This window comes from Hemitrygon akajei, chromosome 23 (assembly GCF_048418815.1).
Source record: "Hemitrygon akajei chromosome 23, sHemAka1.3, whole genome shotgun sequence".
Taxonomy (NCBI): Eukaryota; Metazoa; Chordata; class Chondrichthyes; order Myliobatiformes; family Dasyatidae; genus Hemitrygon; species Hemitrygon akajei.
In genome coordinates, this window is record NC_133146.1 from 20,624,643 (window position 1) to 20,649,244 (window position 24,602).

The 24,602-nt window shown below is 40.8% G+C and overlaps 1 protein-coding gene across 1 annotated transcript in view; it reads left to right on the forward strand.

Annotated features, from left to right (window-relative positions):
* The first annotated feature begins 4,783 nt into the window (after positions 1-4,783).
* The window catches only part of LOC140715239 (inorganic pyrophosphatase-like), a 38,135-nt gene continuing 18,316 nt past the window's right edge, over positions 4,784-24,602 (forward strand). The window contains exons 1-6 of the mRNA XM_073027139.1: positions 4,784-4,985; positions 5,643-5,707; positions 7,512-7,565; positions 12,876-12,995; positions 14,140-14,226; positions 19,993-20,119. Coding sequence (XP_072883240.1) covers positions 4,799-4,985; positions 5,643-5,707; positions 7,512-7,565; positions 12,876-12,995; positions 14,140-14,226; positions 19,993-20,119 — 640 coding nt within the window. The 5' untranslated portion in view covers positions 4,784-4,798. The remainder of the gene's footprint in view (positions 4,986-5,642; positions 5,708-7,511; positions 7,566-12,875; positions 12,996-14,139; positions 14,227-19,992; positions 20,120-24,602) is intronic.

Here is a 24,602-nt window from a genome sequence, read left to right on the forward strand (position 1 = left end):
CGCCGTTATGTCAGCACTGATCTAAATTAAAACAAGGTCTGAGCCCACCATTTTATCAAACCTTCACGCTACGATTTCAACTTTGCCAACAGCTTTAACCATACTCAAAAATCAAATTAACAATTCATCCAGGGTACGAATATCCACCCCACTCAACATGCACGCATTAATTACCGGCAACCCCAAGGAGGCACGCCACTGCTCTACCCCAGCAGCATGCATACCAGCACAGATTTAAACAGGGCAATCACACAGCAACCAATGGAATCAATCCCAGACGAGCCCCCACAATTGTACCCCTCAGGCTCGCCCAGCTCGTGTTCATCTAGGGAAACAGCCTTTGGCCCCGTCAAACTGAGAAATCACATTTCTGTGGATGCTGTGTAATGTACCCCCAGTTACAAACTCACAATTTAAAATATCAGACAGTACACCATATGCAATTAAATGATTGAACTCTATTAATCTTAATCTGAATATAGGGTTAGTAATGAAAATTTTAAAAAGGGCCCAAGTCAAGTCAAAGTCACATTGGAGCCCACTCAGTAGTCCTTCTTCCACCATCGGTCTCCTCTGTGCGTCGCCGACCTTCGGACCCTCAGATCCCAGTCCACTCCATCCGGTGGTCTACCAGCTCTCTCCACACGTGTCTTCCCTCTTCATCTCTCCTTGACAAAAGACTGCGAAAAAACATCTTTCCAGATTCACAAGACACAGCAACAATCTCTTATTGGCTAAGATGCATCCTGTTACCTCCAGTCATAACCCAAACATTGCTGCTACAGAGAAACCGTTATATCAGGAGTGAACATTACAAAGAAGCCATTACATTAGCAGTGAAACTTTACAGCACGTTACAATTGCTTTAAACAGGTCCACCAAGAGTTGGAGAATTCCACTACCATGCCTCTGATGTCACACCATGACCATAAGCGTGTCAATACACCTCTGGACCAGCCAGGACACCTGCTGTAACTCCACCCATGGAACACAGGACCTGAGTCGGGTGTCTTGTCCGAGTTCCAGACAGGTTCGTTATTCCAGTTTCAGTGAATTCTTGGGAGGGGGCAAGCAGGGTAATGTGAGGTGTAGGCTCTGATGCTTAACTCACAACCACCGACATTGAGTTGGGGTTCCATTTAAGAGACTGATGGCGTAATGACAGGAATTGTTTAGTGAGCTACAGTATGTTCTCTGTTTGAAGGACAGTAAGGGAGGTGTTACCGTTTCCCTTAAACTTACAACACCTGTTGTTTTATTTGCAAAAACCTACACTTTATTTTATTCCTGTTTTCACTGATTTATAGCACCAGTGGTAAAGCAAATACTTCTACCAGACAGTTCTTCCTCTCTAACCTTTTTCCTAGCTCCCTAAACTCTGTCTGGGGCATCTTGTCATAATTTTGTAAATGGTTTTTAAACCTCTGCTTAAACCATAAGAGAGGTAGGAGACAGGGAGAGGGAGAAGGAGAGGGAGAGGGAAAAGGAGAGGGAGAGAGAGAAGGGGCGGGAGAGGAAGAAGAAGAGGGACAGAGGGGGAGGGGTGGAAGAGGAGAAAGGGAGGGGGAAGGAGCAGGAGAGGGAGAGTGAAGGAGAGAGAATGAATTTGACTGAGGCTTTGACTGTGGGGGAGGAAGTTTGGTGAGGTGGGAGAAGCAAAGAAGAGTAACGACAGATGAGAGAACTGGGGAGGGTGAGGTAATGTGAAGAGCGTATAAGATGGTAGGAAATGCGATTGCAATATTAAACTGTTTGGAGGCTGAGAAGAAAGAGAGAGGATACTCAAAAGAGCTGAGAGGGAGGAGCGGGTAGGTAGCGGGGAAATGGGCAAAGGGAGGAGGACAAAAACGTGGAAGAAGGTCTGTGAGAACTGGGAAACAAACGTGTGTTACAGAGGGTCAGGAAGGATTGCGGAAGGAACAAAATATGGTTTTTGAGAAGGAAGAACTGTGGTCAAACTCTTGAAGAAGTGTCAGAGTAAGAATTCTAGGCATATGGATGGATAAAAAGCTGACGTGGAAGCATCATATCAGTGAAATAATTGATAAATGTAAAGGAGCATTAAATATTCTCAGGTGTCTAAGTGGGTATTCTTGGGGTACTACACGAAAATCTTTGTTGACCATTTATTTTTGTTTGATTAAATCTGCACTTGACAGATCTGTGTGGGTTATGGATCAGCTTCATCTTCAACTTTAAAATGATCGGACGTGATACAAGCACAGGCTTTAAGCTTGTGTTGTGGTGCAGTAAGGTCGTCCCCCTGCTTTGATTTTACTGGTTGAAATGGGGCAATTACCCTTACAATTGTGGAGGCTGAAGTTGATGATCGCATATTGGATTAATTTGAGGGGCAAAGAAATGACAATCCTGTTGGAGGACTGTTGGGAACATCACAAGAAGTGTGCTTTTAGTTTTGGGTGGCTGGGTTCTTATCACACTAGGATTAGGGTTTTGTTGGAGTATGCAATATGTCCCACTGTAGCTTTCTCAGTAACCCCACCTTGGTTTTTGCAATGGTTTTGGTTGATTTTAGGTTACATGTTTTAATAAAGTCTAAGGATTCTGTTACGCCTGAGAGTATGTTGTCCATCAATATATTAAGGCAAATTATTATGATATGTTAACTATTGTTACTGATGGATCAAAAGATAATTTAACTGGGAATGTTGGTGTGGCTGCTTTGTGCCTGAATTACAGGTAACAATAAAGAATCGTCTTACTAACCATTTATCAGTATATACAGCTGAATTGGCTGCCGTCATTTTGGGCACAGTGAGTGGAGGAAATTTGCCCTTGCAAAGTTGTAATTTGTTCAGATTCCTTTTCATTTTGATGAGTCTTAAAACAGGTCATTCTAGCAGTAGGTCAGATTTACTGTCGTAAACTCACCAAACTTTATTTCATATTCAAAGTATTGGTTTACATGCCTTCTTCTGATGGGTCCTTGCACATAGAGGTGCTGAAGGTAATGAGTGGGTTGATTGTTTAGCTAACAAAGCTGTTAAAACTTCAACAGTGGATTTATTTCTTCCACTAGCAAATCAGAAGTGAAGGGGTTGGTAGGATTAAGAATTATGGAGTTTAGGTAAGACTTGTGGGATAATGGGCATAAAGGGGAGACAGCTTTAAAGAATACATAAAACTGTTGGGTTTATGAGAGAAGGGTGTAAAACAAGGGAAGTATATTGACTCAACTTAGAATTGGGCATACTATGCTTAATTAGTCCTTATAGCTTGTTGGAAAATATCATTCTGGGTTGCGTAGGTTTTGTCATCATCATTATTAAGCATATATTATTACCGTTTGAAGCATATAAGGTTAATAAAATCAAACACAGGCTTCATTACAATCTTTCGGGATTAATAATTTTCATTTTAAAACTTTATTAAGTTATGGGAGTGACTTTAATTCACAGTATCACCTTTCACTACCTAAATAGGGCCTTTTGGGGTAATTTTGTTTTCATTTGAAATAGAAGGAGTAAAGGTTTTATTTCCCAATTCTCTACACCACACTCTAATAATGTACTTTTAAGTTGGACTGCCAACTGCTATTAAAAGGCAAAAGAACAGCGAGGAGGTAGCGGGTTGAGACCTTGGTAAGCCCGTTCATCATTCTTAACATGGACCGCCCAACAGTGCGGCAGATGATTTTTTTAAAACATTTTTTAATTTTTATTGAACACAAACAAAAACAGAAACACTAAACATTTGCTAACAAAGCCAGGGAATCACACATAAGCAGCAACAAATATATAACTATTAACTTTAAGTATACAAATAAACAAGAAAATCCACTCTAAATACTTTTGGACAGAAGGAACTATATCTAAATGGAGTCACAAAACAGAAACATTCACAGAGATAACCCGAAACGTTGACAGATTTGTACAGTCTTTACAACCTTCTGGTTATGGGAAGTTTTCGGAGTATTAACGTATAGTTTGAAGTCTGACGTAAAAAATATAAATGAAGGTTTCTTATTGCTGTATTTGCATTTATGGATATAAAATTTGCTGTAAATTAACAAAAGATTTATGATAAAGAAATGATCCCTATGAGATTTGGTATTATTAGTAAACCCAAATAAGGCATTTTCAAAACAAAAAGTAAAATCCACATTAATATATTGATCTATAAATTGACAAACATCAACCCAAAATGTTTTAACATATTCACAATCCCAGAACAGATGAAATAAATCCTCTGGATATAAACCACAAAAAGAACAGTTAGTTTCAATATCATAATTAAACCTTGCCAAATAAACATTGGTTGGATAATATCTATGTATAATTTTAACAGTAATTTCTCTAATTTTATTCCTCAATAAAAATTTATTAAGTAAGCCCCAAATACTCCTCCACCTCAGATTCTCCAAGCGACTATTCCAAAAACTAACAGCCGTGGGAATAGAAGTAATGTCTTTTTGAAACAAACTTCTAATACCTTTATTATTTTTTTAAAAAGGACGGAGGAAAACAAATCTTTCCTACAGCTGTACTGAATGGATGCAAGTTGGGTAATTCAGCTACCAAATATGATGTATTTCTAAACAACATAGTTACACCAGAGGGAATTGCATCCATAACAACAGCAAATTCTTTTGGAGTCACAGGAAATTCAAAGGTGGATAAAAACTCAGTACAACTCAATAAAGTACCGCTTGAATTAAGTAACTGTTTAACTAACAAAATATTATTATCAAACCAATCTTTATAAATCAAAGATTTATTCTGATAAGCTGTGTTGTGGTTACACCAGATAAAGTAAAAGAAATTGAAACAAATGGACGATGCCAGCGCGGCAAGGACGCCGGTGGCGTCAGCGGAAATGGGCGGAGTCTGTCGGAAGTGCGCGCAAGAGCCAACGGCGCGCTGCAGCGAGAGCGGATCGGATCGGATCGGAGACGTCAGCCGGCGCCATGTACCGGGTGGAGGAACGGGGCCGAGAGTACACCAGCTCCTACAAGCTGTATTTCCGTAGGTTTTGTAAAGCAGGGACACGGGGGGATGGGAGGACGGAGCGGGGAAGGTGGAAGGAGGGTCATTGCCACGTACCGCGTGGAGAAACGGGGACGAGTGTACTGTATCTCATACAAGGCGATGAGGGAATTGAGCACATCAGGCAGCATCTATGGTGATGAAAAGAGTCGCGCTGAGGCCCTTCATCGGGACTCGGCGCGAAATGTCGAATGTTTCCATCTCCATAAATGCTGCCTGAGCTGTGCTTCCCTCCAGCGTTTTGTACGTGTCATTCCGGATTTTGTGTGTATGGCAGACTATATATACCTCCGTGGGGTTGTAATGCAGCGCTCCGCTACACCTGCCCACTTTGGGCATCCATTGATGTTCAGCTGTGTGCAAGGGGACGGGGATGAGAGGGCGATTGAGGCGCATGGAGAAGGCGCGATGTGGGACGTGAAAGTTGGGAGGAGGATGGGTCGGTGCAGGGCGTGGGAGAGGGGAGATTGGGAAGGAGGAGAGGAGCTAAGGGGGAGAAAAGTGATGGAGGTGGGAGTCGAAGCAGGTTAGGGGTGAGAAACTGAGTTGGAGAAAGGGGGGGTATTTGGAGGCTGAGTGGTAAGGGGAAGAGGGACGGGAGCGGTCACTTACGATTCTGTGTTCTGTTATTTATAGGCAATGCTCAGGGTCAGATGATTTCTCCTTTCCATGATATCCCACTTTGGGCTTCAGAGTCACAGGTAGGACACTAGGCTAAAGTGTGTTTTTGCTCATCTCTCCGTGTGTGTTCCTCTTCATCTGTCAGGTGTCACTTCGTGGTGAACTCTGATTTTGCTTGGAAGGCAGGGTCTTCATTTTAACTGGGTCTAAATCCTGATTCTCATGCCCCTACTACGTGGTGGGGGGTGCACGAGGCTTTAGGCTCAAGTAAAATAAGCATTACATTCAAGACTGGATGTTATTTTCTGGCAGATATATCTTTCCTTCTCTTGACTTTTTATGGCAGACTTCTCTACATTGGCTTTTTTTGCCATGCTAACTATCACTGTTAGAGTAGAAATTTCCTAAATATTAAGAGTGAAGGTAGTACATCAGTTGTCCATTATTGATTCCATCCCTCTCTTGGCCCTTGACCCCTTCTCAAACACGCATTGTCTTCTGACAGTTAGTGATATAAACCTGAAGTTTAGGTCTCTTTATTTCAAAGCTTTCTAGTGATATTTCACCTGTTGAGACTTCTAAAAGCAAAGATTATCCATTTGCTTCTCCACTGAGACCTTCCAGATGTTAAGCTCAAGCTAGAACAGGACGTGAAAGATGGTGTTGGCAGGAGATGAGATGCAGGTTTATGATCTGATTCTATTTTTGTATTTTTTCTTATGAAATAGAAGGCCATGACAGAACAATCCCATTCCTTCACTGAAACCTAATTCTTTGTGCCCATTATTTATTTAGCAATACAGCCCCTTACTGCCCTTTGAGCCACGCCACCCAGCTGCCCTGTTGCATGGTCATGGTACAACTTACAATGTCCAACTAACCTACGAATAGTAGGTTAGACTAAGACTAATAGGCACTGGAGAAGTTTTTTCCCTACTGCGATCACTTTGCTGAACAGTTAACTGCCGGTTAACTGTCGGCTAACTATTACTTGGATTGCACTACCTGTATGTATAATCTATATTTTCATTTATATTTATCATTATTATTGTTATGAGCAGAGAGACAACATCTGCCGGAAGTAAATTCCTTGTATGTGCATAGGTACTTGGCGATTAAAGTCTGATTCTGATTCTGATTCTTTGGGCTGTGGGAGGAAACCAGAGCACCAGAGAAGACCCACGCAAAGTATGGGGAGGAGGTACAAAGAGGATGCTGGGATTGAAGTTCAACACCCCAAGCTGTAACAGTGTTACGCTAACTGCTACGCTCCCCTTCATTATTTTTCCCTGTCATTTAGTGCCCCCTGATTTTTTCCCCCCACTTGGCACATACACCAAATAACCATCAGGTCTTTGAAATGTGACAGTAAACCTGAGCATGTGGGGGAGGTCCAGGGAGAATGGGAAGACTCCACAGACTGGACTGGATGTCACTGACTTTATACGTATAAAGACACGCTACATTTGGCTTGAATACTGGCGACAAAGTTAACAGCTGCTTTTTTTTTTATGGGCTGCAAGCCTTAAATATGCCACAGGGAGAGGAGGGAAAAGTTTAGTTCTTGGATTTTCCTAATCATGTTATAAGAACTTAAGAAATAGGCCATCTGGTCCATTGAGCCTGCTCTGCCATTCAATAAGATTGTGGCTGGTCTAGCTATGGATTCATCTCCACCTACCTGCCTTTTCCCCATAACCTTTAATTCTCTTGCTTCGATGTTTGATCATTACTAATCTTAAATACAGTCTGTTATTGAATTATTGCTGCAATTACTCTGATGACCTTTCATATGTGTATAAGGGCGTGTATGCGCTGGCAGGCCAAACAATAGGAATCTGATAAATAGTGTTCATTAATGCGTAAATATGAATTCACTTGCAGAATGTGTTTAACATGGTTGTGGAGGTTCCTCGCTGGACCAATGCAAAGATGGAGGTAATTCTTATTTCTGTCTATTAATAACTTCATTGTTAAATAATTTGTTATTTGCTTTCAATTTTAGTTATTTCTTAAAAGTTTCCAACATATTGAATAGATTATTTTTAAAAAGTTTGTCAAATGTGTTGCAAAAATTGATAATCTGGGTTTCAGCTTCATGGCAATCAGTAGCCCACACCTTTTATTGGACATAAAAATGGGATCTTTTGTTACACTTGTACATTGACCTTGACTCAGTACACCTGTTGCCTTAATTGATCAGTACTTGGAACAGTGATTAGGTTTTGATTATTGAAGTTGACTCACGCCACTTTCTGTCTGATGTAGTGAGATTTATATTCAGTTATTTTCTCCTGCATTGATTGATGAGCTGAGTTGATTTGATGCCTTGGCACTCAACACTGCGGGATTACGTATAAATCCTCTTAACAGGTTGCATCAAAAAGTCGTTGATTCAAATAAGATTTAAGAGGATTTGTGGATCTGCAATATTTAGTGGTAAGATATTGGGCTAGAATGTCTGACTTGTTGGCCGGCAGCTGACTATTATAATTGCTGATGTTTCCTGTTAGATCTTACTGTAAGGTAGATTTTAAAGTCACTTGTCAAAGCTAACAACTGACTAGTTGCCAATGAAACTGGTCCCTTGCCCTGTGGCTGGGAAATGAATCTGAATTGTAAATGGTGACATGTGTAATACATTTGAACTTTGGCTTTTGCATTGGTTGGTAGCTTAGATCCCTGAGAAGCAGCAGGAAGGAAGGAACAGGGGCTCTAATAGCACAGAGGTGTGATTCAAAAAAGATTGATGTGAAATCTTTTCCTGGAAATGCAATATAATTGATTACACTTAAGGGAAGGTGAAAGGTTTTGATTCTATGTTGCTATTATATTGATTAGTTGTTCTCGCTACTGATAAAGTCTCATGCTATTAAAGCATTAGAATACTGTATTCCTCACTGCATATTGCATCTACTGTAATGTGCTTGTTTTTAAACAGCTATTATTATACTTCTCACTCTTATGATTAATCTGCGCACCCGTGAGTCTAAATAAGAGATTAACTGTAGGACTGTAAGATAGAGGAGCAGAATTAAGCCATTTGACCCATCCAGTCAGCTCAGCCATTTGATCGTGGCTGATCCATTTCTCCCTCAGCCCAGTCTCCTGATTTCTCCCCATATATCTTCATGCCCTGGCTAATCAAGACACTATCAATCTGTAACTTAAATCTACTCAATGAATTGGGTTCCACAGCCACCTGTGGCTATGAATTCCACAGATTCACCACTCTGACTAAAGAGATTCGTCCTCATCTCCGTTTTAAATGGATGCCCCTCTATGCTGTGGCTGTGTTCTCTGGTCTTAGACTATCCCACCATAGGAAACACCCTCTGTATTGAGGCCTTTCACATTTGATAGGCTTCAATGAGATCTCCATTCTTCTGAATTCCAGTGCGTACAGGCCCAGAGCCATCAATGATCATCTCATATGATAAGCCTTTCATTCCCAGAATCACTTTTGTGAACCTCCTTTGAACCGTCTCCAATGTTAGCATGTCCCTTCTTAGATAAGGAGCTCAAAACTGAGAATCAAATGGGGCTGCCCCAGTGCCTTAACGTTATATCCTTTTATGTTCTAGTCCTCTCGAAATGAATGCTGACATTGCATTTTCTTCCTCACCACTGACTCAATCTGCAAATCAACCTTTAGGGAATCCTGAACAAGGACTCCCAAGTCCCTTTGTACCTGGGATTTTTGAATTTCCTCTCCATTTAGAAAATAGTCTGTGCTTTTAATTATTCTATCAAGGTGCATGACCATAGACTTCTCAACACACTGTCTTCCATCTGTTACTTCTTCACCTATTCTCCTAATCTTAGTCCTTCTCTAGCCCCTCTGCTTTATCAACACTACCTGCCTCTCCAACTATCTTCGTATTGTCTACAAATTTGTCCACAAAGCCATCAGTTACATCTTCTAGATCATTGACATATTATCATCATCAGGTGCCCTGCCCAGTTTGAGATTTGACTACCATAGCCACACACTCCTGTTTTGGGTCAAGTGGATCAATTCATTGGTATTCATTTCCAGTTCTCTGGCTGCTGTCTCCATCATTTGTCAGTGCCTTCCTCTTGCTTTCTTCCCTTCAGTCTTTCCCTTAATTACCATGCATTCTAACTCCTCTTTCCTAATCACATGTCCAATGAAGTTACGTTGCCTTTTCATCATCTCATACATTATTTCTCTTTTTGTGCTTGCTCTGTTCATGACATTCTCGTTAGATATTCGTTTCGTCTATGATATTTTTTGCATCTTCCTCAAAAACCATATCTCCACTGCTTCAATTCGTTTCTTCATATTACTAGATATTGTCCAACATTCTGAGCCATATAACATAACTGAATAAACGTAACATTTCAGTACTCTGAGGTTGGTTGTCATGCCTAGTTTAGTGTTGGTCAGTATACTTTTCATTCTCGTAAAGGTGTCTTTTGCCATCCCTATTCTTTTGATGTCCGTGTCGCACCTGCCATCTGATGTCACCCAGCTTCCTAATTAGCAAAACTTCTGTATTTGGTTTATGATTTCCCCGTTTATTCTTAGCCTGCATATAGGATTCTCCTTCTTTTTGGATATCAGCATACGTTCTGTCTTTTTGCAATTGATAGACCCATTTTTGCACTTCCTTCAACAACTATATCAATTAAGTTTTGTAGTTCTTCCTGCATACTTGCAGTTAACACAGTGTCATCCGCATGTCTGAAATTATTGATGTTTTCACCACCAACTTTGATTCCCAAGATGTTTCTTATTTTTTGTAAATTGTTTCACTGAACACATTAAACAAATCAGGGGAGAAAACACACCCTTGTCTAACGCCTCTCTTGATTTTCGTAAACTGACTCACTTCCCCATCTATTCTTACAGTGGAAGTTTGTTCCCAGTACAGATTTCTGATTAGGCGGAGGTCTTTTGAATCTAGTTTCCTGTAATATTTCAAATAACTTCTTGTGCTTCACTTTATCAAATGCTCTTGTGTAGTCAATAAAACAAACAAATCTTTTTGCACTTGAATAGCTCGTTCTAATAGTATCCTTAACATCAATATAACGTTTAAAAAAAAGCAGCCCCACCACTGAAACACCACTAGTCATTGGCAGCCAACCAGAAAAGGTTCCCTTTATTCCCAGTCTTTGCCTCCTGCCAATCATCCAACACTCTAGCCATCTAATATCTTCCTGTAAAACCACAGGGTCTCAACTTTTTAAGCAGCCACGTGTGTCAAACCCTTTTTGAAAATCCAATTACACATCATCCACCAATTCTCCTTTGTCTATCCTGCTTGTTGTTTCTTCCAGGAATTCTAACGGATTTGTTAGACAAGATTTGGAAATCATGCTGACTTCAGCCTATTTTTAAAGTGCATAATATTTATAAGATGCATGTAATCCAATGTACCTGCATGTGGTCTACATCCTTCCATTCCCTGTCTGTATAAATGCCTCGGAGTATGCTGATATATCTGCTTCCACTAACTATCCGGGCAGTGTGTTCCAGTCATAACTATCTGTTTAAAACAAAGATCATGCCATGTAAATGTCCTAATCTTTCCCTTCTCACCTTAAATCTATGCACTCTAATTCTGGAGATTTCTGCCCTGTTGGAATGATTCCATCTACCCTGTCAATGCATCTCATCATTCTATCAGGTTGCTCCTCAGCCTCCAAAGCTCCAGAGGAAACAGTTCAAATATGTTGATCCTCTCCTCCTATACTTCCTAATGCAGGTGTTACAAGGATTACCTCTTGTAATAATGATCAGAGTGACACAGAGACTGTCTGTAATTAGCCACAAGTATCTTTATTGTCTAAACTAACAAGTATGTGAATTCATACACTGTGTACCTGTGTGCACACCTGCTAGGTATCTCTGATTCTTGGATAGTCAAAGAGTAGAAAAGGTAATACCCAGGTAATAAAGGAGCCTATGTTGACTAGGCATTCCTTGTAATCCTAATTCACTCTCTCCATGTGTTCCATCGCTCACCCTTGTACCTGTGATGGTTATTCTTCGAAGTGTCTGCTTTTATATTCATTCCATACCAATTCAAGTGTGCATTTCAGTGTTATTGGCTGTTACATCATCCGAATGACCTTTAACACCTTTTTGGTAGCTCTGTTCCAAGTCAGCATCCATTTATTGCCCTTCTTTCACAAATGACAACTAGTAATTTATGGCTCTTTGCTCTCAATCAGTAACCAACTCGAATCACTCAGGATAGACATAGACCCCAGCATTCACAAACCTGCATGTTATATGCAACCAAAGAACACCGTACAAATAACTTCTTATTTGGAAATGATCTCTAATCCAGCTGATTACGTGGAGCTTCATTGTGTCTACTTTACAGTACTAATCAAGCCAAGCAACTTCAGTTCACTATATGAAAGACACAGAGCTGTTCCACAAAATCCTTTTTGACCTCTTGGTAAGATCAAAGACAATTGGTCTGTGTGCTTCCACTCTCATTGATTCATTGGAATTCACTCAATTGCAGACTGTAATTTTTTCTGGCCAACACAGACAACATCCTGGTAAAGAACTGCTACAGGCTCTGCAAAACCTCTACATCCTTCCTGTAATGCAACGCCCATACTCCAAATGTGAGCTAACCAAAATTTTGTACAGCTGCAACATATACTTCCTGACTTTAATTCTTAAGATTAGTGTCGTGGAAACACTAACTAAGAACACCAGAGTGACTTCGAGTTTCGTTTTAAGAGTTCATTAACATGATATCATGGAGAGTCTACTGCAGTCTCCACCACCACCAGAACTCTGAATTCTAGGTTATACAGAGCTCATTTATACTGCAAGACTAACAACTTCACATAACTTTGTTTGGCATCCCATAGTCAGTACAAGATCAATAATTTAAAACACGTCAGTTATCTCTCAGTGCGAGTCTAACAGTTCTTCCTGCTTCCTGTTATCAGGACTCATAATTTACCCTAGAGACATCCTCCCTCCTGGTTCCAGGGGCCTAGTATCTTATTAATTGGAATTCTTGATACTGCGCTTATCATCCAAGGTTATTCTCGATACGTATCAGCAGTCTTAAGCCCAGCTGCTCCAGAATGGTCATGTATCCCATCAGACACTAGTTTTAAACATTTCTGCCACAATTAGATACAAGATTAAATTCTGTGGCTGTTGATCAACGATTCCCCATAGAATTGCCTTTGTGCTTTCAATTTCCTTAAAAGGGCAATGAAATTTAACTGAATTTTTACTTTCAGATTGCAACAAAGGAACCATTGAATCCAATCAAACAAGATGTTAAAAAGGGGAAAATGCGATTCGTGGCAAATATTTTCCCCTATAAAGGATATATTTGGAACTATGGAGCTCTTCCACAGGTAAACGTGAAATTATTTTCTGTACATTTTACTTAATTCTCATGAGTCCACAATTTGCTTTAAGGTTCTGTCTTGTTGCAGATTACCCACTTTGATTTGAATTCTGTTTTAGAGTAGCTCGATCAGAAAAATGCTTATGTACTGCAAGGGTGAAAGCTGAATTAATTTTTAGAAGGTTAAGTGAATTTTGCTGTATTAAAATAAAGTCAATTTGGGCAAGCAATTAAAGTTCCCTGACTTAATCACTTATCATCCCTGAGGTCTGACATGGTCGTTCTGTCAAAAACCTCAAAGAAGGTGGACGTGGTAGAACTTGCCATTCCTTGGGAAAACCCGAGGTGTTTGAACATAAGAAAGCCAAGTACCAGGAGCTGGTAGAGCAGTGACACTGCTGGAAGGCACAGTGTGAGCCGAAGGAAGTGAGATGTAGAAGCTTTGTGAGCTGCTCGCTGTGCAGAACCTACTCTCTCCTTGGCGTTATGGGGGCTGCAAAGAAAGCCATCAGGACCCTCACAGAGGCTGCTGACTGAGCAATGGATCCAGAGGTGTGACCCATGGATCACAAGCCTGGGCCTGCTCAAACCTGGCTGTGCCACCTGGATGAGTATATGTGACGATGAAAGACCCAAAACACCTGATAAATCCAGGTTACATCACTGATAATGTGGCTCAATTCATCCTAGGGTTTATGTCAGCATTATTCTTTGTGAATACTGATGTGATTGTGCTTGTGTTATTGGTGATTGTTCTTCCACTGGTGAAAATTTATTTCTTCTTTAGTCATTCTTCCCCTCGTTACAGTTTTATAGAACCATTTTCATTCACCTTCAGAGACCCCTGTTGTGTACTTCTGCAGGATCTGATGAAGAGTCTGGATCAGAAATATCAACTGTTTATCCCCTTCCATAGATGCTGCCTGACTTGCTGAGTTCCTCCAGCATTTTGTATGCGTTGCCCAGGATTTCCTGCATTTGCAGAATCTCTTGTCTTGGGGTTAAATTAATTACTGGACAGGATAAGTAAATGGTCTGAAAGGAGTAATATGGTCAGAGGAAATTGTTGAGCTGTGTGGATGTTATAAACTACGAGCAGTTAAGCCAATAGTCCTTTATCTGTAATTCTCACTTTGCTTTTCTTTCTCCAGACATGGGAAGACCCTACCCATACTGATGATTTGACTCAATGTCGTGGAGACAATGATCCTATTGATGTCTGTGAAATTGGAACCAAAGTACGGCAGTTGTCTGGTGCTTGCGAATTACCTTCTGTTGTCTTTGTGGTTTTTCTGTACTGTCATTCCCTTGTGTCTTTTTGATTCTGGGTGTTTTCCTTGACCGTTCTAAAGGGTACAGCATATTTTAGTCTTTGCTGTCTGTCTTTGATGCCCACTCCTCCAAACTTTTGGGGCAAAGTAATTAGATGGCAATCAGTCATAAAGCAACACTGCATAGATGTGGGTTCTTTGGCACAATTAGTCCAACTGCCCAGGATTCCCTCCCAGCTAATCTAATTATATTAAGTTCAGACCAATCCATGTACCTACGCAAGTGCTTCTTCAGTGCTGCCACCTCTGGCTGCTTCACCCATATACTGGTGTGAAAAAGTTGCCCCTCAGCTCCCTCTTAAATTTTTCCCCTCACACCCCCTTTACCCCCTAGTTTTGGACCACTACCCTGGAGAAAATATTTGCCACCCACCATGCCTCCCATAATTTTAAACATTTCTAAGGTGTCACCCTTCATTCTGCTACATTCCAAGGAATAACACCTTGCTGGGCCAATTTCTCCCTGTATCTCAGGCCCTCTAGCCCTAACATCATCTTCTTTAGCTTCACTGCACTCTTTCTAGTTTAACCACATCTTCCCTATAACACAGTGACCAAAGCTGGTCATAGCACAGTTTGATTTTCCAAAATATATCACCTCGCAGTTATCTGTATTGAAATCCATTTTCCATTCCTTGGTGCACTTTCCTAACTGATAACAATTCCTCTGTAATCTGTGATGACCTTTACTATCAACAACACCTAATTTTGTCATCTGCCAGTTTACTTTTCCAGCATTGTGTATTCCCATCCAAATTATTTATATAAATAATGAATAACAAGGCAGGAACCTACAGGTAGATCTGAGGTCTTTGAGTTTGATTCTGCCAGTTAATGTTGGATACAGAGAAACAGTTCAGTGTAAGTCTGTGGGCAACAGGATGTAATCTTAGGCCACACCTTCACACTATCAGTATATTTACCTTCAGTATTAGCATTGGTTTAGGGACAGAGAAGAATTTTCCACACTTTGATCATAAAATTACGCATGACCTAATTAGCTCAGGAAGGAAGTAATTGAAAATGTGAATTAGCAGTTCTGATGTTAGATAATGTTACAATTTTATAAATAGAAAATTTGTATTTGTTTACTTTTTTATATTTGATTCAGTTTTTCCTTTCTTTCCATTTATCTTTGCATTATTCTGTTTCCATCCTCTCTCTACAAAGAGTTGACACTAATCTCCTTCACAGCTAAAAGATAACATTAGAAGCGAGAGAAAAATCTTGGTGATTAAGGACAATGGACAGATTCCAGAAGACATGCCAGTATATAGAACATGGAACATAGAACAGTACAGCTCAAGAACAAGCCCTTCAGCCCACAATGTTGTTGTTCGTAAGCCCAGCATCCATACTGAGTATAGGCTGCCAACAGCAGCTCACCAGAGTCTTCTGTCCTGGGCTGATAGACGGTTGATTGCCCGTGTGGCTTCCACTTTTAACATATGACAATGCATGTTCTAGGCGAAGATTCTTCCTCTCCAAAGATGAGGTCTTTGGAGCCTCTGTTGGTGTTTCTGTAGTTCTGGGTTTTTGTGGGATGGTCCCCTTGTCCAGCCTTCCTTTCACAGTTGGGCTTGGGGGGTGGAGTTCCACAGTGTTGTGCTGAAACAATTAAATTAGTTATTGAAAAGTAACTAAACTAATTCCTTCTACCTGTGCAATAACCATCTGCTTTCATTTCCCACATGTTTGTGTGCCTGTCTAAGCACCTCTTAAAAGTCCCTAATATATCTGCCCCATAGAAACATCAGGATTTTGTTTTGGGGGTGGGGGGGCCTACCACCCCACGCAGCACATTCCAGGCACCAAAAAAAAACTTGCTCCTCACATCTTTGAGCGTACTCTCCCACACTTTAAATACGTGTCCTCTGGTATTAGAAATTTCAACTCTGGGGGAAAAAGATACTATTTGTGCCTGCCATAATCTTAACCTCGATCAGACATCCCCTATCCTTGGCCGCTCCAGAGAAATCAACCCAACCTTTATTTTTAATAGCATATACCCTCTAATCTAGGCAACATCCTGGTAAACCTCTTCTGCACCCTCTCCAAAGCCTTGAGATCCTTTCCAAAACTATATAATATTCCAAATGTAGTCTAACTAGAGTTTTATAAAACTGCAACATAACTTTATGACTTCTGGACTCAGTGCCCCGACTACTCAAAGCAAGCATGCCATATGGGTCTTTAACCATCCTATCAACCTGTGTAGCCACTTCTAGGAAGCTATGAACTTGGACCCCAAGATCACTCTACTCATCAGTTCTTGGCCTTAACAGTGTACTGTCTCTTTACATTTGACCTAACAAGATGTAACACTTCACACTTGCTGGGTTAAACTCTTTATCTGCCATATCTACAACTGATCTATGTCCCGCTGTATCCTTTGCCAGTCTTCTATAAAACCACCAATTTTAATATCATCTGCAAATTTACTAACCCACCCATCTACATTTTCATCTAGGTCATTTATATACATCAGGAGCATCAGAGGCCACAGTACCCATCTATACTCATCCCAAGTACACACACTTGTGTTCATAATCTTCTGTGCTTATCATTCAGATATTCTTGTGCCACCACTTTCAAGAAATATGTTCCAAACTTCACTGATGGAGAAAGCCTTGCTGAAATCTGCTTGTGAAACACAATTAACTGATCTGAAAGCAGACGCTGGAGCAGCTACTGGGTATTGTGATAGTGTGGTAAACCATGGATTGCTGTTCATATTGACACTATTGACAATAGACAGTAGGTGCAGAAGTAGACCATTCGGCCTTTCGAGCCTGCACCGCTATTTTGAGATCATGGCTGATCATCTACTATCAATACCCAGTTCCTGCCTTGTCCCCATATCCCTTGATTTCCCTATCCATAAGATTCCTATCTAGCTCCTTCTTGAAAGCATCCAGAGAATTGGCCTCCACTGCCTTCCGAGGCAGTGCATTCCAGACCCCCACAACTCTCTGGGAGAAGAAGTTTTTCCTTAACTCTGTCCTAAATGACCTACCCCTTATTCTCAAACCATGCCCTCTGGTACTGGACTCTCCCAGCATCTGGAACATATTTCCTGCCTCTATCTTGTACAATCCCTTAATAATCTTATATGTTTCAATCAGATCCCCTCTCAATCTCCTTAATTCCAGCGTGTACAAGCCCAGTCTCTCTAACCTCTCTGCGTAAGACAGTCCAGACATCCCAGAAATTAACCTCGTGAATCTACGCTGCACTTCCTCTACAGCCAGGATGTCCTTCCTTAACCCTAGAGACCAAAACTGTACACAATACTCCAGGTGTGGTCTCACCAGGGCCCTGTACAAATGCAAGAGGATTTCCTTGCTCTTGTGCTCAATTCCCTTTGTAATAAAGGCCAACATTCCATTAGCCTTCTTCACTGCCTGCTGCACTTGCTCATTCACCTTCAGTGACCGATGAACAAGGACTCCTAGATCTCTTTGTATTTCTCCCTTACCTAACTTTACACCACTCAGATAATAATCTGCCTTCCTGTTCTTACTCCCAAAGTGGATAACCTCACACTTATTCACATTAAACGTCATCTGCCCACTCACCCAGCCTATCCAAGTCACCCTGAATTCTCCTAACATCCTCATCACATGTCACACTGCCACCCAGCTTAGTATCATCAGCAAACTTTCTGATGTTATTCTCAATGCCTTCATCTAAATCGTTGACGTAAATCGTAAACAGCTGTGGTCCCAATACCGAGCCCTGTGGCACCCCACTAGTCACCACCTGCCATTCCGAGAAACACCCATTCACCGCTACCCTTTGCTTTCTATCTGCCAACCAGTTTTCTATCCATGTCAATGTCTTCCCCCCCCCCCCCCCCCCAATGCCATGAGCTTTGATTTTACCCACCAATCTCCTATGTGGGACCTTATCAAATGCCTTCTGAAAATCAAGGTACACTACATCCACTGGATCTCCCTTGTCTAACTTCCTGGTTACATCCTTGGAAAAACTCCAATAGATCAGTCAAGCATGATTTACCCTTGGTAAATCCATGCTGGCTCAGCCCAATCCTATCACTGCTATCTAGATATGCCACTATTTCATCTTTAATAATGGACTCTAGCATCTTCCCCACTACTGATGTTAGGCTGACAGGTCGATAGTTCTCTGTTTTCTCCCTCCCTCCTTTCTTAAAAAGTGGGATAACATTAGCCATTCTCCAATCCTCAGGAACTGATCCTGAATCTAAGGAACATTGGAAAATGATTGCCAATGCATCCTCAATTTCCAGGGCCACCTCCTTTAGTACCCTAGGATGCAGACCATCTGGACCTGGGGATTTGTCAGCCTTCAGTCCCATCAGTCTACTCATCACCGTTTCCTTCCTAATGTCAATCTGTTTCATTTCCTTTGTTACCCTATGTCCTTGGCCCATCCATACATCTGGGAGATTGCTTGTGTCTTCCTTAGTGAAGACAGATCTAAAGTACTTATTAAATTCTTCTGCCATTTCTCTGTTTCCCGTAGCAATTTCACCTAATTCATTATTCAAGGGCCCAACATTGTTCTTTAACTATCTTCTTACTCTTCACATACCTAAAAAAGCTTTTGCTATCCTCCTTTATATTCCTGGCTAGCTTGCGTTCGTACCTCATTTTTTCTCCCCGTATTGCCTTTTTAGTTAAGTTCTGTTGTTCCTTAAAAATTTCCCAATCATCTGTCCTCCCACTCACCTTAGCTCTGTCATACTCTGATGTAGGACTGTAAGACATAGGAGCTGAATTAGGCTATTAAGCCCATTGAGTCTGCTCTGCCATTCCATGATGGCTGGTTTATTATCTGTCTCAACCCCATTCTCCTGCCTTCTCCCCATACAGTAACCTTTGATGCCCTGACTAATCAAAAACCTGTCGACTGCTGCTTTAACTATACCCAATGACTTGGTGTCCACAGCTCTCTGTGGCAATGAATTCCACAGGCTAAAGCAATTTCTCTTGATCTCAGTTCTGAAGGGACGTCCCTGTATTCTGAGGCTATGCCTCTCTTGTCCTGGACTCCCCCACTATCGAAAAATCCTCTCCATGCCCATTCTGTCTGGGCCTCTCGGTATTTGATAGGTTTTAATGAAATTCCTTCCTCATTCTTCTAAGCTCCAGCAAATACAGGCTGAGAACCATCAAACACTCCTCAGACGTTAACCCTGTTGTTCTCAGGATCATTCTCGTGAACCTAACTCGTGAGGTTAGAAAGTAATTCTGAAATAAGAGATTGGTGTGCTGTGATTTTTTTTTTTGTCAAATCATCTTCCAAAGGCAATTGTCTGAATATTCTGCAGATCAGTTTAGTCCTTCCATCATTTGTTAGAGATGATGAGTCCAATCAGACTATACTCTGATACTTACATACCCAAATATTGTACACCCATTCCGTAGCAATCATTGTGGCCCTAATAAAATGTGGGATGATCCTCCAAGCACATGTAGATTGATTTTTGAATAGAGATTAAAAAATTGAAAAATTAGAAGCAACAACTTACAAATGAGCATGGAATGAGGTAAAACTGCCGCGATTTCTGAAATCTTCACAATTTATATTGAGTATATTTTAGCCACATGAAAAAAAATGTTGACAGTGAAATGTTCTGGATGCAGCTTATAACAATTTTAAGATTTTTTTAAAATTTGGTTTCAGGTGTGTAAAAGAGGTGAGGTTATCCAGGTAAAAGTTCTGGGTATCCTGGCAATGATTGATGAAGGTGAAACTGACTGGAAGATTATTGCAATTAATACTGAAGATGCTGATGCAAATAAATTTAATAGTAAGTGTTTACAGACTTTAACTTGTGCATATTCATTCACTTAAATTCGGTTCAGAAATTTTTATATCCCTTGTGTCCAAGGGAACTTAGCACAGTAAATCAGTTGTAAAATATTTCAAACAAAGGCTATATTTTCCTACACAACAATGAGTATTACAAAAGGTGAAATTGGGATGAATTGTTGGCCATGATTTTTGGGGACTGGTAGAATAGCTCAAGGTTTGGGGGATCGCACACTAAGAATAGTCATAGAACACTACAGCACAGAAAATGCTTCTTCGGTCCATCTGGTCCATTCCGAACCATTAATCTGTCAAGTTCCATTGAACTGCACCTGGACCATAGCCCTCAGCACCCCTCCACCCCTCCCATCCATGTACCAATCCAAATTTCTCTTGTATGTTGAAATCAAACCTGCTTTCACCACTTGTGCTGGCAGCTCATTCCACATACTCACCAACCTCTGAGTGCAGAAGTTCCCCTTAAACTTTGCATCTTCCACCCGTAACTTCTGACCTATAGTTGTAGTCTTACCCAACCTCAGTAAAAAAAGCTTCTTTGCATTTACCTTATTTATACCTCTCATAATTTTGTATACCTCTATCAAATCTCCTCTCAATCTTATGCATTCTAGGGAATAACGTCCTAACTTTCAATCTTTCTTTATAATTCAGGTCCTCAAATCCTGGCAACATACTTGTTATTTGCACTTTTTCAATCTTATCTTTCCTGTAGATGGGTGACAATACTGCAAATGAGGCCTCACCAACTTCAACATAATATCCCAACTCCTGTACTCAGTAGATTGATTTATGAAAGCCAGTGTGCCAAAAGCTTTCTTTAGGACACTATCTACCTGTGAAACCACGTTAAAGGAATTGTAGATCTGTATTCCCAGATCCCTCTGTTTTACTGAACTTATCAGTACCATAAAACTCACTGTGTAAGACCTAACCAGGTTTATCCTCTCAAAGTGCAACACCTCACACTTGTCTGTATTAAATTCCATCTGCCATTTCTCAGCCCTTTTTTCTTGTTGGTCCAGATCCTGCTGCAAGCTTTGAAAGTCTTCCTTGCTGTCCACTACGCCCCCTAATTTCAGTGTCCAGTTCAGCATGTTGTCACCTACATCATTAATATAGATGTCAAACGACATGGGACCCACATCACCCGTCAGAAAGACAACCATCGACAACTACTCACTGGCTTCTGCAAAGCCAATTTCTAATCCAATTTACTACCTCATCTTGAATGCCAAGCGACTGAACCTTCATGACCAACCTCCCATGTGGGACATTGTCAAAGGCCTTACTAAAGTCCATGTAGACCAGATCCATTGCCTTGCCTTCATTAACATTCCTGGTAGCTTCCTCAAATAACTAAGCTTGGTGAGACATGACTGGCCATGCACAAAGCCATGTTGACTTTCCCTAATCAGTCCTATCTACTTGTATATCTGATCTCTTAGAATACCTTCCAGTAACTTTCCCATTACTGATATTAGGCTCATTGGCCTATAATTTCCTGGCTTATTCTTAGAGCCTTTCTTAGAACAACAACTATCCTCCAATCCTCTAGCACTTCATCTGTGGCTATGGATATTCTAGATATCTCTGCTGGGGCCCCTTCAATTTCTGCACTAGTCTCCCACAGGATCTGAGGGAACACATTGTCAGGCCCTAGCAATTTATCCATCCTAACTTGCCTCAAGTCTGCAAATACTTCCCTCTCTAATCTATATAGAGTCCATTGCCTGACAACTGTAGACTCTGTGTCTGTTTTCCAAGTAAACACAGATGCAAAAAAAAAATAATTAAGATCTCTACTACCATCTCTTTTGGCTTTGTACATAGATTATCACTGATCTTCCAGAGAACCAATTTTGTCCCTTATCTCTCAAAAACATAAGTTCCTTAAACCTTTTATCCTTGCCTTTTATTCTGACAGGAACATACAGCCTCTACTCTCAAAATTTTGAAGGCTTTCCATATACCAATTACACCTTTTCCAGAGGACAACCTGACCAATCCACACTTATCAATTTTGATGGTATCAGAAAGCCAGATCCTTTCTGATACCATTAAAATTGCCCTTACTTCAATTTAGAATATGAACCCAAGGACTGGACCAGACCTATTCTTTTCCAGTGTTCCCCTAAACGAACTTCTGTCACCTGCCCTGTCTCATTCCCTAATAGGAGATCTAGTATTGCACTCTCTCTAGTTGGGACTTTTTTGTAGTTATTAAGGAAACTTTCTTGAATGTTTTTGACAAACCTTAAATTAAAAAAGAAATAAGGGGTAAACCATTAAGACTGAGTTGAGGAATTTCTTCACAGCATGCTATGAACCTGTTTATATCTCTTACACAGCAAGTGGTTAAAGCCCAATGATTAAAATCTTTCAAGAAATTTTGGGTATTTTATGGGTTAGAGGGAGGAACTTGGTACAGGGCACTGAATTTGGATGATCAGCCATGATATTGAACAGTAAAGTTCAACAGGGATGCCTAATCCTATGGTTCCTATTTTTCTATACATTGTTACTTCTTTTTATGCTGTATGTAAATGATTTAGATGATGGAATAGATGGCTTTGTTACCAAGTTTGCAGATGATATGAAGATTGGTGGAGGGGCCGGTAGTGTTGAGGAAATGGGTAGGATGCAGAAGGACTTGGATATATTAGGAGAATGGGCAAGAAAGTGGGAAATGAAGTATGTTGGAAAATGCATGGTCATGCACTTGGTTGAAGAAATAAATGTGCAGACTATTTTCTAAATGGGGCGAAAATTCAAAAATGTGAGACGCACAGAGACTTGGGAATCCTTGTGCAGAACACCCTAGGGTTAACTTGCAGGTTGAGTTGGTGGTGAGGAAGGCAAATGCAATGTTGGCATTCATTTCAAAAGGTCTAGAATACAAGAGCAGGGATATGATGCTGAGGCTTTATAAGGCACTGGTGAGTCCTCACCTTGAGTATTGTGTACAGTTTTGGACTCCTCATCTTAGAAGAGATGTGCTGGAATTGGAGAGGGTCCAGAGGAGGTTCACAATGATAATTCTAGCAATGAACGGGTTATCATACAAGGAGTGTTTGATGGCTCTGAGTCTGTACTCACTGGATTTTAGAAGGATGAGGGGGATCTCACTGAAACCGCTCAAATGTTGAAAGGCCTAGACAGAGTAGATGTGGAAGGGATGTTTCCCGTTGTGGGAGAGTCAAGGACAAGAGGGCACAGACTCAGGATAGAGGAGCACTCTTTCAAAACAGAGATGCGGACAAATTTCTTTAGCCAGAGGGTAGTGAATTTGTGGAATTTGTTGCTACGTGCAGCTGTGGAAGCCAGGTCATTGGGTGTATTTAAGGCAGAGATTGATGGTTTCTTGATTGGATGTGGCATCAAAGGTTATGGGGAGAAGGCTGGGGAATGGGGTTGAGAAGGGGGGGGGAAGAAGGATCAGCCATGATTGAATGGCGGAGCAGACTCGATGGGCCAAATGGCCTAATTCTGCTCCTATGTCTTTGGTTTCATATTCAGATCTACGTTGCTGCAAAGGCCAGCCTTTATTACTCATCTAATTATCATTGAAGGCTGTGGCTGGAAGTCTTCTAAAAAGAATATTTTCACAGTACTGACAGATGGAGAGTTTCAGGGTTAGATGCAGTAACCAAAAATAAATACTTTAAGTGGATGCTTCAAGACTTGGAATGCCATCACCTGCAGATTTTCCTTTGTATTTGTGGTGAAAGAAGTCATCTGTTTGCAATGCTGTCAGTGGGGTTGAGCAAGTATCTTCAATTCAAGTTTAATTGTCATTCAACCATACATAAATACAGCCAAATGAGACAGCATTTTCATTGCAAATAATATTCCAACCAGTGGTGGTGGGAATAAATATTTTGTGTAGTTAACTTCCCAACATGTCCCTGAGATGTGGGAAAAAACTGGAGCACGAGAGAGGGCCCCAGAGTCAGGTCTCTGGCGTCGTGAGGCACTGGCACTACCTGCTACATTACCATGTGCCGCAGTTTTATTGTTCCTTATTTTAGGGTGCTTTTTTATTTTCTCTACTAAGCTGCATCACTTGAACTTTATTAATTTGCCTCTAAACTACTTCAAACTTGTTTAAACTGTTGCATATTTCCATAAAATGGTTGGTATCATCTTAAAACTTTGATGTGCCAAATGGCAGTGAACTTGTCCCATATAACTTGGACTCTGTACTTGCTTAGTATACCCCTGATTCCATCTAACAACACATCTAAAAGTTTGGAAATTGGTTACAAAAATATTATTTCATTCCCAAAGAGGAACAGATTCAGGTTTTCCTGAACAATTTAGCATATAGTTGTAACACATTTGTGGTTTTACAGGGTCCTTCCCTTGTACAAGAAGTTGCATCTTGTGGCGGCCACCACTCCCTGGCCCCACATCTGTACTGAAACCTGAAAATACCCACTATAAGGAATCAAAGCGACTTG